General features: G+C 38.9%; 1 protein-coding gene across 1 annotated transcript in view; it reads right to left on the reverse strand.

Moving 5' to 3' along the window:
- Positions 1–1,605: 1,605 nt before the first annotated feature.
- Positions 1,606–15,672, reverse strand: part of nlgn1 (neuroligin 1) — a 627,338-nt gene continuing 613,271 nt past the window's right edge. The window contains exons 4-6 of the mRNA XM_041174033.1: positions 12,544–12,729; positions 7,940–8,729; positions 1,606–2,431 (exon numbers count right to left, since the gene is read on the reverse strand). Of these exons, the coding sequence (XP_041029967.1) occupies positions 1,606–2,431; positions 7,940–8,729; positions 12,544–12,729 (1,802 nt within the window). The remainder of the gene's footprint in view (positions 2,432–7,939; positions 8,730–12,543; positions 12,730–15,672) is intronic.

The raw sequence follows: 15,672 nt of genomic DNA on the forward strand, positions 1-15,672 counted from the left end.
TACTTAAATGATTGTAAGACAAAGTTACCAGCAATTAATATTTGAAAAGGGGCAAAAGATGAATTTTGCTGTAACATGCTTTCAGTTAAATTAAAGAGCTTTTAGGCATGCACAACCAATCAAACAAATGTTGTAAGCCATTCATACCACAAAAAAAATAAAAATAATTTGGCAAAAGTACTTCTGGCAACATTAATAACCTCTTAAAAAGTGGCAGTGGTGTTACATCCAATCAATGCTACATGGTAACATTATACTGAGCAAGTTGTAAACTTTCAATTCACAAAACTAATCGAAACAAGAATGATTAACAATAATAACTTTCTGCCATTTTTTCCATATATCATATGTGACTATTAGTACAGCATGATTGACCTCACCTTCATAGTTCTGAAGTATTAGAAAGGCAAATATCCTTCTCACTGCATACATAGTCTTATAAAATCCTATCAAATTGTCCATTAATAAAACGTATTCTGAATCAGCATTTACAGGAACTTGCACTTATATTGGCACAGGGTCTGGTTCCTCATCAGCCTCTGCACAAACTTATAGGGCAAGCATATTCCTGTCATCCACTTCAAGAATATCTATAGATAGATTACAGAAAACAAGACCTCCCTTACTGCATGATCTGTTTGATTAAATTGGCACTAAATAAAGCTAGAAAAGGAAAGGAATTTGATGAAAGAAAATTACAACACTGAAAGTTCCCTTTTCTAGAATTTATGATTGTGAGTGTTCACTTTAACAATTATTCTAGCACACATTTATACAAAACTACTTTCTTTGATCTTTTTCATTGAAACTACTAAGAACTTATTGTATTGGATTTGCATCAAACTCTTCCTCAGTTTGTGCCATTTGATGAAGGAAGTATTTTTTTTTAATAAGAATTTGAATGGGGTTGCAAAGTATATTCTTATCACAGCTTATTGAGCAGCACAGTTGCCAAGCAGATAAATAATCATGCGTATCGTGCTAAAAATGTCCTGTTCCCATGTTTGCCAAAATTGTGTTGATAGCACTTTGCAAAAAGCTGTTGATGGCAGTAACTGGTTTATTCTTCTGTCTTACGGAAAGAGAGCAGTCATATTCTTGTGCATGAATACTCCACCCAGAACTTAATATCATGTACTTCATGTACATTTCATATGTAAATTTGTACAATGGCACTGTTCCAAAAATAAAATAAACAGAATTTGTGTCATCTTATGAATCTGCTCCTTGTGCATTTGTGTAGTCTTCAAAGTTTGTTTGTTAATCCTTCTTCATTTATGTCACACATGCCTAATGGTACAACATTGCTTTTGGCACCAAAGCAGAACATCTTGTTCCAAATCTTCAGAGAAAAAATACTTTTCCATTTCCAACAGAATTGTGAAAGATTGCCATCTATGACAATTTTTTTTTTAATTGATCTGATGGATCCAAACTTACTTGTCTCTCAGGAATATACCCAACAGTGTTGGATACAATTACCAACAGATTGTTTTCTCTTGTTGTTTAGTAATGGTCATGCACCATGAACACCAATTTAAATATGATCTTCACTAGCACTCTCACACCTCTTTGATTTCTTGTTTTCTTAAAATCTTTGCCTGGCTATACCCTGGTTGTTGAATGTGAATGGGGATGAGGATGTGGAAGGGTGTTGTTTTGTCCTCCAGTAAATGTGTTGAATGTGTGGAGAGGCTGCATTCCGGGTATGGTATTTGGAATCATTGTAATGGTGTTGGGGGTCATTAAAGGTATGTCATCTGGAGATCGCCTCAGTGTTAACGCATAATCCGGAGGACGGGCTGTCCGCAGAACAACCTCATGTGGATGGATAGAATCACATTCATGATCAAGATCGGTGTGCTTCATCTGTAGGGACATAATCTCTTCTTCCTGTGCATGAGTCAGGTCATTGGTGGTATTACGTTGAGGGCTGCATCTTCTATGCACATCATGTCTCCTCTTATCCTTCTTATAATACAATGCTGCAAAGGCAAGGATGTTCAAAAACAATAAGGAGGCTCCAACAGCAATAGTAACACTTAACTCTGTTGAGTAGTCTCTTTGATCAACCAAAAAAGGACCTGCTGAATGCTTCTGGTCATCCTGTTTGACAGTAGGAAAGACAGATGTCACAGGACGTTTGGTGGTAACAGACCACTTCTTTGATGGTCTATGTGTAATTTCAGAAGGGACTTTTGTTGTTGTAGAAGTATACTGAGAAATGTCATTCAGACTATGTAAGTGAGGAACCAACTCCAACCATAAGTTGACTTTATTAGCTCTATAATGCTCTTTAACACGTGGTTTCAATCCAATGTGAAGATAGAGCTGATCTTTCTGAGAATATCTTGACCAGGCAACCTCTTCGAAACGGTTCGGCTTGGTGTGGATGAACTTTGTATCCTGAGGAACAGGTTGATTTGGGTCACTGTAGGGAATAAATTTGAATTTTTTGGATTATGAAAAAATCAAATTAATTTTTTTTAATTATCTTTTTAAGTCCCCCAGGCTTTCCATTGTATGGTTTACGTAATAAACGTTTCTGCATGGATTTGACAAATACTGCTGCATAGGCTTTAAAGCAATTATTGCTTGTGCCATCTATAGTAAAACTAATATGAATTTAACTGTGCAATGCAAACCCTCATTACCTTAAGGTGAATTTTAAGTATGACACAAATGTCGTCCTTTTTGGAAATTATTTGGCTTTTCTTCAATCCATATATCTCAACTTGGTTGAATACTTAAAGCTAGAATTCCCCTTTTTATATTTTTAGACGGGGGCAAATGCAAGGCAGTCTTTGATTGGGTTGGGGGTTTATGCACGTAAAGCATGGTAAATAAGATTGGTAAGCTGCAGGTACAACTTACCACATAAGAATATGATATAGTAGCAAATACAGAGACCTGGCTCAAAGAAGGAAGGATTGAGAACTCTCCTGGCTGCAATATGTTCAGGAAAGTTGAAAAAGGAATAAAAGGATAGGTGTGGGGGAGGGGTCAGTGGCAGGTGTTGAGCAAAGATGTTATGATAGCACTGGGGAAGGATGACATAGTTGATGGGCCAAGGACAGGGTCTATTTGGTTAGAATTAAGAAACAATAGGAGGAGCTATAACATGATGGGCTGAATTTTATGCCGATCGGGCAGGCGTGCACCTGACCTGGGCGGGCGTGAAATCACGTGAGATGACATCAGGCAAGTGTCCCAACGTCATCCCACGCTCGTGCAACTTTTGGTTGGTGGGCGCATGCAGAAGTCAGAAACACGCCCGCCAACATTTAAAAGGGCAATTAAGCCCATTAACAGCGCAATTGTCTGTCATTTTATGTAGCCGTCGAACTTTACGGTTGATGGATGGGCGAATCAGCCAGGCGGTCTTTACATTGTTCATCAAACCTCATCCAGGGGCAGGATGAGCTTTCCGTTATTAACTAAAATGAAAATAGAAATCTGTGGACAGCATTTTTATAATCTATGTGTTCAGGTTCATGATTGTGATTATCATGAAGATATTAATATAATGTTATTGGAAATTATTTTAAATTGAACTTGTAGTAGGGTCTGTGTCTGTGGGTGTGAGTGTGTGTGTCTTAATTGGATTAAAGTCAGCTAGTCTGGGTGCTTTGATGTATAGCAGTTTGAGTTGTTAAATAGTAAGGAGGTTAAGGTAAAAAGTATATTTGCATTTTGTTGAATAAACCATTCAAAGGCTGGGGGTGAAATCTTGCACCTAGCTAGGAAACACCAAGCAATATGTTTGTATTACTAATAAATTGGTACTATGAAAGGGGTTTTATTGTTAGAAGAGGAGGAGTTCAAAGGGCCTGGTTATACAATGAGAATTTGCATTCAAAGGGAAGGCTAGGTGTATAAAGAAAAGAGTTTTATGTGTGGGTCAGAGGCATGCCACCTGTAAGCCTACAAATGTGCGAAGGAACCAAATTGAAAGGAAACTCATTTTGAATTCGTAAGATGAAATGTGCTTTGCCTGGATTCTGTTTAAGTCTATGGGTTATTGTTGCCTTGGGGATGATCACTTGGGAGTGATTAATTTGGGTATTTGTTTAATTTGTATACGTGTATGTGTTTAAACTTGTTGTCAAATTGTTAAATGTTTTAATTTAATTTATATAAAAACCTCTGGAAGCTTGATAGTTTCATTTCTGAATTCAGAGCTGCATTTCAAACATACCAATTGAAAATATAGGTTATGACAGTTGTTTAAAGCTTTCCTCTGGGATTTTAAATAACTCAGCCTTTACCAATTGCAGTGTCATAACATGATGCTTGGACATTTTTTTCCCCCCGATTTTAAGAACTTTATTTCTTGGTTTTCAGGTCTTCAGCTTCCTGAGGCAGCTCTCTGCCTTCAGGGAGCTTTCTGTCATTGCCTAGCCGTGCCTGAGTTGACATCATCACCCACCCTCCTCTTACCCCCACCCCGGCAGCGCTGAGCTATTCAGCGCGAACTTTATGCTGGCTGGCCATTATTGAGCCAGCCAGTGTGAAATTGCAGTCGGGGATGGTTGCGGTTGGTGGTTCATTTCCCGGCCACTCCTTGGCCCACCGATTGCGCTCACCTGCCGAGCTGAAAATTCAGGCCTATGTACACTATAGGCCACCAAATGGTGCAAAGGAGATAGAGGAGAAAATTTGCACCCAACTTATAGAAAGATGCAAGAAATACAGTTTAGTGATGATGGCAAATGCAATTATCCTATATAGACTGGAATAGTAATAGTGCAAAGAGCAAAGATGAGGGAGAATTCCTGAAATATGTGTTTCAAGCCCAATGAGGAAGGAAGCAGTGCTGGAACATGTTCTGAGGGAAGAAAGTGGTGCAAGTGGAGCATGTTTCAGTGAGAGACCATTTTGGGAACAGTGATCATAAAATCACTGTGTTTAGAATATTATGAGAAAGGACAAGGCTCAATCAAGCATAAAAATATATAACTGGTAGAGGGATAACTTTAATTTATTAACAAATGATCTAGTACAGGTGGATGGGAATCAAAAATTGGTAGGCAAAGTAGTAACTGAACAATGGTGCAGTGCGGGGCTTCTAAAGAGGACATGGCTTGTGTACAGGCATGGAAGGGCATCCACAACTTGAGTTCAATGGGTGACCAAAGTTTAAAATGAGATAGATAAAGGAAGTTCATCACAACTGCAAAGCTCATAATACATTAGAGAGCCGAACAAATACAGAAAGTACAAAGATCTAAAAGGGTGAATAAAAAGGTAAGAGAATATGAGATTAGATTACAAGTTAACATATTAAAGAGAAACAAATAGTCTTTCACAGTCAAATAAGTAGGAAACCTGTAGTCAAAGGAAGGGTAAGGTTGATCAGAGATCTTGTGGAGGCAGACGATATGAGGTACTAAATAAATGCTTTGTATCTATCGTTACTAGAGAACAGGATGCTGCCAATATGGCAGTAAGGGAGAAGACGGTAATGATATTTGATAAAATAAAAATAAAAAGAACGTACTTAAAAAGGTTGACAGTCCTCAAAGTAGAAGTCACCTGGTCCAGATGTAATGCATCCCAGGTGACTCAGGCAGTAAGCATGGAAATTGGTGAGGCTCTTGCCACAATCTCAGGTGGTGCCAGAGGACTGGAGGATTGCAAATGTTACACCCCTGTTCAAAAAAGTGAAGATAAATATACCCTACAACCACAGGCCAAAGCCTGATGCAAGCGCTGGGGAAACATTTTGAGACAATAATCCAGGACACAATTAATTGGTATTTGGAAAGGGTAGGCTAACAAATGAAAGTCAGTACTGATATGTTAAATAGAAATCTTTGATGAAACAATAGAAAGGATTGATGAGGATAAAGTGGTACATGTGGCTTTTCAAAAAGCATTTAGGGGAGGTGGTGGCACAGTGGTATTGTCACTGGACTAGTAATCCAGGGTAATGCTCTGGGGACCTGGGTTCAAATCCCACTATGGCAGCTAGTAGTATTTGAATTCAATATATTTTTAAAAATCTGGAATTAAAAGTCTGATGATGACCACGAAACCATCGCCAATTGTCGTAAAAACCCATCTGGTTCACTAATGTCCTTTAGGGAAGGAAATCTGCCATCCTTACCTGGTCTGACCTGCATGTGACTCCAAGCCCAAGTGGTTGACTCTTAAATGCCCTATAAACAAGGGCAATTAGAGATGGGCAATAAATGCTGGCCTAGCCACAATCCCATAAATGAATTTTTAAAATTGACAATTAAAGCCCAGGGAATTAAAAGGACTGTGGCAGCTGAATGCAAAATTGGTGAAGGATAGGAAGGAGAATAGAGGTGAACTGTTATTTTTCAGACTGGAAGGAAGCATACAATGATGTTCCTCATAGTTGGTTTTAGGACAACTGCTCTTTTTGATGTAAATTAATGGACTTGACTATATAGGACACAATTCCAAAAATTTGCAGATGATATGAAGCTTGGAAATGTACTAAACAAAAAGGACAATAAAGAACAAAGACTTCAGGGGGTCATAGATAGACTAATAAAATGGGTAAACACGTGGCAGATTAAGTTTAAAGCAGAGAAGTGATACATTCCAATAGGAAGAATGAATAGAGGCAATATAAACTGAATGGTATAATTTTAAAGGGGTTGTAGGAATATTGGAACTTGGGCGTGTAGACAAATCTTTGAAGGTGGCATGACTATTTGTTAAAAAAAACATGTGGGATGCTTGGTGTTATTAATAGAAGCAATACAAAAGCAAGGAAATTATAGTAAACCTTTAGAAATCACAGGTTAGGCCTTAGCTGAAACACTGCTCAATTCTGGCACCGCAGTTTAGGAAAGATATAAAGGCCTTGGAGAGGGTGCAGAGAGATTTACAAGAATGATATGAGAGATGAGGAACTTCAGTTATTTGGAAAGACTGGAGGAGTTGGGACTGCTCTGCTTGGAGCAAAGAAGGTTAAAAGGAGATTTCATAGAAGCTTTCTAAAATCATGAATAATTTTGACAGAGTAAATAAGAGAAAATATTTCCAGTTGCAGAAGGGTAAGGAACCAGAGGACACAGATTTAGGATGATTGGCAAAAGAACCAGAGGCAACACAAGGAAACACTTTTTTTTTTACACAGAGTTGTTGTGATCAGGAATGCAGTACCGAAACAGTGGTGGAAGCAGGTTCAATAGTAACATTTGAAGGAGAATTAGATATATACTTGAAGGGAAAAAATACAGGGCTACTGAAGAAGAACAGAGGAGTGGAACTATTTTGATAGTTTGACCAAAGAACTGGCTCAAGTACGATAGGTCGAATGGCCTCCTTCTGCAATGCATCTTTCTATGATTTGGAACAAATAATAATCACGAGTTAACTAATAGGTCTGATAAAAATTCCCAATTCAACTTCATTCTATTTTAAATTTACATAGAATATTTTCTTATTTAATTTATTCATGTTCTGCATACACTACAATCTGCCAATCACAATTTCAGTACTTTGTTCATCTCGATCAAAACTTATACAGTTACTGTTCATCATATTACATTATAGATTTCTTCTGGAATTGCCTAGGGTGTATTCAACAGCTGTGGTGGGAACTTCAGTTTGAGAGAAAATAAACAAGACTTTACTGAAAAGTTTTTTTAAAATATTTATGTGAAGTATTTAAGAAGTACTTGCAGGGAATACAGCTTTAACTTACTATTAGCAGGTTACTTTTGGTGAAGTGGGTCATTTCAGTAAAAACAGGCAAATCAGATCAGAAATATTTAACTTAATCTAATTGAAATCAAATTATGACTGCATTGATCTCTAAAAAATTGACAATTAGGCAAGAGATTGTAAACTGACACTAGACTAGATTAGAAATACTTCCAGCACAGTATCAGAATTTGTGAATGAACAATTTTTTGGCAGATTTCAATTACCATTACCGCTCCTACCATTTACTTACCCTGTTTTTGCAAAGTTAGTCCAGTATGTCATCACAACGGCACTTAGCATGACATCATTTTTGGAAAAGTTGCAAGGGAATAATTCAGTAGCACCAATCATTGGGACCCCAAACACATAAGGGATTTCATCTCCGTGAGAAGCATCAGCCCAAGCTGGCATCATGTCACTCTGGCAGTGATGATAAAAGGCATAGAAGAAAGTAGGTGAACCAAAGCCTGAGTGAAGGTCAGCTGTAGCTACTGCTGGTGCCACCCACTGATGGTCAGTAAACAAAGCCAACAACGTTTTCCTCCTTGTTTCTGGATTATGTCGATCTGCCCAATCTGTATACATGAATTTGATGGTCTCCCTTAGGACATCCTTGCCTTCAGGATAACCATACAAGTTATCCACAAAATTAGACACAGCAAAGTCGAAATCGCTGGCTGAAACTCCATCCTCGTTGTCCACGATGCTTTCGACAAATTTATATCCCTCACCTTGATTTACTCCCAGCATGATGTCATAGTTAAGGAATTCACCCTGTTCCATTAGAATTTGAGGATCATCAGGTATAACATCTCCATCAATGACAGGTCCAAATGCAATATGGTATCTTGCAGGCTGGATGTCCTGTTCAACAAGTTCCTTGTATTGTTTAGTACGTAAGCATTCTATCAAGTCAATGGTATCTACCATGTTGCAGCCAACTTTAGTGGCCAACTGCCTTGCGAACTTTGCTGGCTGATAGCTGACTGCCCAGCTGGACAAAGCGGTACCACTTTGTGCTATTGCTCTCTGAAAAAGTCCTGTGGACAGATATCATAAAGGGTACTAAGACAGTCATCAAAGCTTATTATAACATGTAATTGTTAGAAATTAATGAGAACTAGTGGTGGCACTTGGTCATCAAAGTGGTTCCAAATTAATATTACGCATAAGTAATTCTCAGTAAAACTCTTAAAAGAGGGTCAGAATTCAACACTGTCCAAATTAACTGGAAACAGTCCTAGAAAGTACCTAAAACTCAGGCCCGTCAAGGAAAAAAAGACTTTCCTTTATTTCAGAATGCTCTACTCTTTTTTCATCCACTTTTAATGCACTCATTTTATAATTGATGAATACTATCAACTCTGTAGCTGACATTAGAAGTGGCAAATGCACCAAAGTTCCAATAGTAATGCTGTTCAGACCAGGAACTGGTTAGCAGAACTCCTAGATTCTACACTATTTAAATATATGTACTAATTCAACATAAAAGAATCAAATTCAACATCATTACTTATGATTTGTTAAACATTTTGTTTCACCAGAGAACATAGCTTCCAATTATAACTTATTTAAAGATCTATCAAGTTTCTGCCCTAACAGTTTGGTTAAAGTACCTGCACAAAAAATCATTAACATGTCTTTTTTCTTTATGGGTGCTGATGTATTTTCAGCATTTTCAGTTTCTATTTCAGGTTTTATGTTGGATTCTTATGTATCAGTTTATAAGGCCAATCACTTACTATGTTAAATATCAAGCCCATAACCTAATGAATTGTGGCAAGCAGTTATGGGGAATGTTCTGTATGGTTTCTAGAGTATGGAACTATTTTGTTTAGTACCTGTTATAATATTTGTACACAACCTTACGAGTGATAAAATACTGAAAAGTGCAAATGTGACTCAAGGGGGAAAATTTTCACCCCTTAAAGGGGGTGTTGTGCGGGGTGGGGTGGGGGGTGCAGGAATGGGCGTGATCCTGATCAGCACCCCCAATCAGGTCTGCACCGCCATTTTACGTGGGCAGGGGGGGGAGTGGGCAGGAATGGGTGTGAACCTGATCAGCGCCCCCGATCAGGTCTGCACCGCCATTTTACATGGGCGGGCCAATTAAGGCCCGCCCAGTGTGACGCACACCCGGAAGTGCTATGCGCTCCCTGTGCAGCCAGGTGGGGTGGGGGGCATTCCCTGCGTCGGGGCCTGCCATCTTTCATGCATGCGTACGAAAATCTTCCTGAGGCACCTCTGTGCCTCAGGGAGATCAGTTCAAGTTCAGAAAAATTTAATAAAGGAGAAAAAACATTTTAAGGATATGTCCCCTCATGTGAAACTGTCACATAAGCTGGGACATGTCCATTAATTTTTGCAAAAAGTTTTATTTAGTTAATAAACCCTTCATGAAACCTTATCCCGCCTGTGGATGAGGTTTCATGAAAAGTGTGAAGGCCGCCTGGGCTCCTCACCTGCCTGCCAACCTTAAGGTTGCAGCATTCTTAACAACTTTAATTACTATCTTAATGGCCTTAATAGGCCTTTGACAGTTCGGCAGGCATGCAACTGACTCTGGGACGCACCCGCCGAACTGGCAATCTAAATGACGTGCGGTGACATTGGGACGCATGCCCGATGTCACCCTGCCTCATTTTACACATCAGCGAGCGAGCCCTGCCCTTGCTCACCGACCAGAAAATTCTGCTGCATATATTTGTTCATTAAACATGTCTAACAACTAGTAAAGAAATTAGACTGAAAAAAATTAGTAAGTTATCTAAAAAAACATTTATGATAAATCTATTATGAAATATAAAATATTTCATTATACTTTGGAGCAATCAATGGTAAAAAGAAATAATATTTTATGTTATTCTGTGTGTTGGTTACAGCTGTATATTAAAACTCTGGACTAAGTCTTAAAGTTCGGTTTTCTGCACATTCTACAAGAGAACATCTTCACACATTCTTCTCCCTTAAAGTTTACAATTTGGCTTAAAAAAAAGACTCCATAAGATGACAACTGGGTAACCAGGAAAGCCTAAACATCAACCAGATGGATTTCCATGAAACTCACTCAAATTCTCTTTAACTCAAAACATATTTCAAATGTAATGACATATTTGCAGATTGAGTAAAAATATTTGGAAAACCCCTAGTACTTAAAAGACTATTACATTTCTTTCCACAGAGGTTATGTTAGAAAATGCAGAAAACCAAGAGAAACATTTTGAGTCCTGGGAGCCACCACCAAGTTTAAACACATGAAAGAGAACATTTCAGAATTTTCCTGCTTTTTTATGTTTGACTTTCAATCTCAAAATAAATTATTTACATTTGCTAGCTTAATTGCTATATTTTTGAATTCAAGTTCAAATAGTAGCTTCTTTTCAGAAAAATATTAACCACTAAACAGCGACCTACACTTTAGGGAAAAAAAGTGACAATAAAGCAACTTCAAATCTTTAATCAAATTATTGCACCATGTGAGAATGGTTCTATGCACTAGCATGATAGATGATAATTGAAGGAAGATGAAGTATTCAAAACTTAAAGTACACAAATTAGCTAGTGTATCAATGAACTCTCTTTAAAATGCTCCAAGTTGGAGCTTAATTCATTAATCAACTTCAAATAAATCATCAATACTTAAAAAAGTGATCATGTCAAATCTAGTCATTTTTGAAGCACTGTGCAGTCATAGAATATATTTAAGATCTTTGAAACAGACAGCAAAGATCCTGAGACAAAATAATCTATGTACTTAATATTTCAAGGTTTCTCTTAAGTATGTTTAGACAAGTCCCAAATTCTTTGTAAGCCCCAGTATAACAGGCTTATGTCTCTCCTCTTTTCAGATAGTGCCTTCCATAAATCAGAAAATGGGAAGAAAATATTGATGCAATTTTGCCAGATAGTCATTGGTGAAAGGCACAAATTTTCAGTTGCAGTACTCTTTCAGGAGATGTTCTCCCGATTCAGTTTGTTTTGCAAAAAGAGAAAAAAAAAGAAATCACACAACAGTAATGACAGTGGACAAACAGAACATAACTGATAGGCAGGCAATGGTCATGCAAAAGGGTGAATGATGTATGGCTGGTGCAAGATGCAGAAAATAAATTTGATGGCCTAATGGACGACAAAAGTTTGCCTTCTACCTAAAATCTAATCTACTCTACTAGTGATAGGCATGTGGGGTAAACAGATACTCACGCACATAAACATCTGCTTGTGACCTCGATGCTTTGACAATTTTGGATCATGCATGCAAAACATTCAAACGTTTTTCAGATGACAGCAAGCGGCTCATGCATTCTTAAACAAAAGATTTCTGAACCAGGCACAGAATTTTTTCCTTTATTTTATTTGAAATTCTACAAATCCAATAACATCACTGGTGCCAGAATAAAAGTAGAAAGTGCAGTGGCATGACAAAAGGACTTTAATATGTCTGCCCGTCATTAGTAATATAATTTGGCAGCATATATTTCAAGAAGTGGGTTCATTTTGACAAACAACCACTTTTATAAGAAAGGGAAAGAACCAAAAACGTCAGCTACTTTGATGTGCTGGTGTGCTGTTCAGAAGTCCACTAGAATTTGTGTTTTGCTGTTGTTTATAAAGATCAACAGGATAGAGAAAGTGTGTCACTCAAAATGTGAGCATGCACATAAGAGTTGACTCAGAATAAAAAAAGCATCTAGTACAGCCAAAGAGGTTGCTCTTTTCTGAGTTTCAGTCAACAATTATATAGAAATATATACAGAGCATCACATGATACTAATGGCGGTGACATGCAGACACCAAAATTGTCAAAATTTTCAACCTGCTTAATACCTTTGGTTGAATTGCTCCAACGGTTACCTTCAGAATAATGGGATAAAGTCAACAAATTGACGCAAGAGGCACCAGCGCCTGATCCAAAAACAGTTATTCGTAATGGATCGCCACTGAAGAAAGCTATATTTTCACTAATCCAGCGTAATGCTTGTATTTGATCAAGAAGCCCATAATTTCCTTTAGCAGCTTGGTCACCGGTGCTTAAAAATCCTATGGCAATAAAGAACAAGGAAAGAAATTTAGACTAATTAAGCATTACATTAAAAGAAGTAAACACACTGAACATTGCTCAGCTATATTTTAATTATTTGTGTCATACCAACAGCATGATGAGATCTGTTTTCATGGTCTCACATGAAATTTTGATTTCCACTAACTCAGTAAATTACAATTATTTCCAAATAAAGTCAAAGGGGGAGAAATTCCTTCATACGCAGACCATATTGACTCCCCCGAGACCAGAAAGTGCCATGAGCTGACATTTGCATGGTTCATTCGGCATTCCTCGTTGATATCACTGAAGAGCAGATAGTGGTCCAAAGCACTGCCTGCTCCAGGTAATTGACATAAGCGCTGCTACATGAATGAATTTCTCCCCCAGCGTTTAACCTGAGCCACTTTAAAAATGGATTGAATTATTTGTTTTCATACCATAGATAATCTTTCTCATTGAAGTGACAGACTTTGCCTTCTGTTGGACTCTCACCAATCCCCAGATAGCTCAGCTCATACCAGGATTATGGGCAAGGATCTACAATGTGATGTTTGTGCTCATTTTTAATTGATTCAAATGATCATCTGGTACATCTATTTTCACTGTTATTTGCACCAAATCATCATTGTTAGCTATATATGCAATTCCATTTAGGTTATTTATCAGATTGTAAAACGTGGGGCACTTTGCCCATTTCCATTTTCAGTAGAACAAAATCTGTAGCTGCTGACAAAAAGGTAATGCCGAAGCCCTATAGCCCTGCCACCTCAATTTTTTAACTAAAACAACATGGGCAGAATAATATGGGGGGTGGTGGGGGGGGGGGGGGGGGGGGGGGTGGGGAACCACGTTAGCATGGAGCTTGCTGACCCTCCCCACAGCCATAAAGCGCTGCGGGGATAATTAATGAGGGCCGAGTGGGACTTCCACTCCTCATTGGGACGGAAGTCCTGAGCTCTTGAGCTGCCAGCCAATTGGATTGGCCGGCAGCTCCATCAGTCCTGGCAGCACCAGGAGGGCATAAGTGTCAGCTGTCGGGACTGCTGGTGAAGGAGGACCTCAAGGCCTTGGATCCCTGGAGCAGGTAAATATGGAGTCTTGGGCTGGGAGGGTTTGGGAAGGTTAGGGAGAGAGGCATTGGGGGAGATGGACTGAGTTTAAGGGAGGAGCGGGTAGGAAGGAAGGGGGGGGCTTCAGTCTAAGGGAGGAGAGGCTGCTCATCAATCGGCAAAGACCAGCCCCTGAAGAGCGACCCCTTTTCCTTCCCAACCTTTAAACATTTCAGTTTGAAAATGGGTCTTCCTGCTTCCGCCCTGCTGCCCACGCTAAATGTATTATAGTGTGGGCAGCGTATTATCAAGGTCAATAAGCTTGATAACAAGCCTAATTGACCTTTAATTGTTCAGTTGAATACAGTGGGCGGATTTTGGCGCCTGCCCACCCTGTATTATGAGGATCGGCTCAGGTGTGGGCGGGAAGGTGGTGGGATGGGCACCCACACCATTTTACGTTCCCCCACCTGCAGCAATCATGTCCACCAGGGGCACGTAAAATTCGGCCCTGTGTGTGTGTTTTAATTATGATTAAATATATCAGGTTTTTGGATTTTGTGTTTTGAAAGTTTGAGAAACAAAGTATATATTAAGCCAACAAAAGCTATTACTTTTTTTGATCAATATCTGGAGGTTGAAGTTGGTTAACAACCATAGTTTGGAATGGGCTCATCGCAAATCATCAGACATATTATACTGCACCAAAACTTCTTTTCCATAAGCTTCAATGGATAAAGAAATTCAGGCACTGTGCAAAACAGGCTGTCAATTTGTTATTATTCTTTTAAGGAACTGAAGAAAACCAGTTTCATCCCTTTACAATCCAGGTGTTCCTCTATTTAATGCAAAAATCTATTGGTTCTCCCAAAGAAATGGTATCAGGACTATTTATACAGTACGCATAATTGCAAGACCACATGGCTTTAAAATTGCAGTTTGGGGCAGTCCTGGCAGGGCAGTTCCACCAGAGTGACGTTCCCACAATTCTGATTGATTTTTCACTCTCTGAGATATTTGAATATGAAGAAGTGGATACCGTGGCTTCTGTCCCTGAAGCTGTAACAGAATGAAGGCTACTTGCAGTGTTAGATCTTCGGGTCCAGCAGCAGGAGGACAAAGAAATGCAGTCGCTAAGCTGGCTCAGGTCATGAGAGGTGCTACAGAAATGCAGAACTTTCTTTTTTTTCTGGCTGAAGAAAATACTTTTTCTGTGCAAGTTTTTTTCTCCTAGTGAAAGAGCCTGCGTATAGCCATGATCTAAGACCATTTGGACAAGTTTCTCTTCAGCTAAGCCTCTGAGGCCTCTTCACTGGCCACAGAATGCTAGGTACTGGGCATAAACAGATGGCTCCTGTGTCCAGTGCCCAAACTGGGTAAATGACAACAAAGGCCATGGTTCCGTCAATCTTGTGCTATATGCACACAAGTATGAGAGAACACATTTTGTGATACAGGGCTGTGCTCCAGAAAAAGAATGAGAAAGATGATGTTGCTGAGCACACTTCTGGTTCTGTCCACCACAAACAAGTGGAATGGGGCTAGTAATGGGGCTTTACAACTTTTGCTAGTAAATTTATTTGTGGGAGAAATTTTCTTCTATCCACACCAGATTGAAAGTATAAGTTTGATACAGACAAAAGTTACTTTTGGCACCACATGCTCCATCCAAATTAGCAAATCAAGTAAAAATATTTTGAAATGTCCTCAGAACCAAGATTGTTTTTTGCCTGGTCCTAATAAATCTAGTATAATGTAAAACATAGGCCAGAATTTCCCGGTTGGCGAACAGGGGGGTGGGGCCAGCTTGCCGGCATGTAAAATGACATGGGATGACATCGGGCGGAACTCCTGGCGTCACCCCGCCTCATTTCAATTTTCAGGTCAGTG

This window comes from Carcharodon carcharias, chromosome 2, assembly GCF_017639515.1.
Source record: "Carcharodon carcharias isolate sCarCar2 chromosome 2, sCarCar2.pri, whole genome shotgun sequence".
Lineage (NCBI taxonomy): Eukaryota > Metazoa > Chordata > Chondrichthyes > Lamniformes > Lamnidae > Carcharodon > Carcharodon carcharias.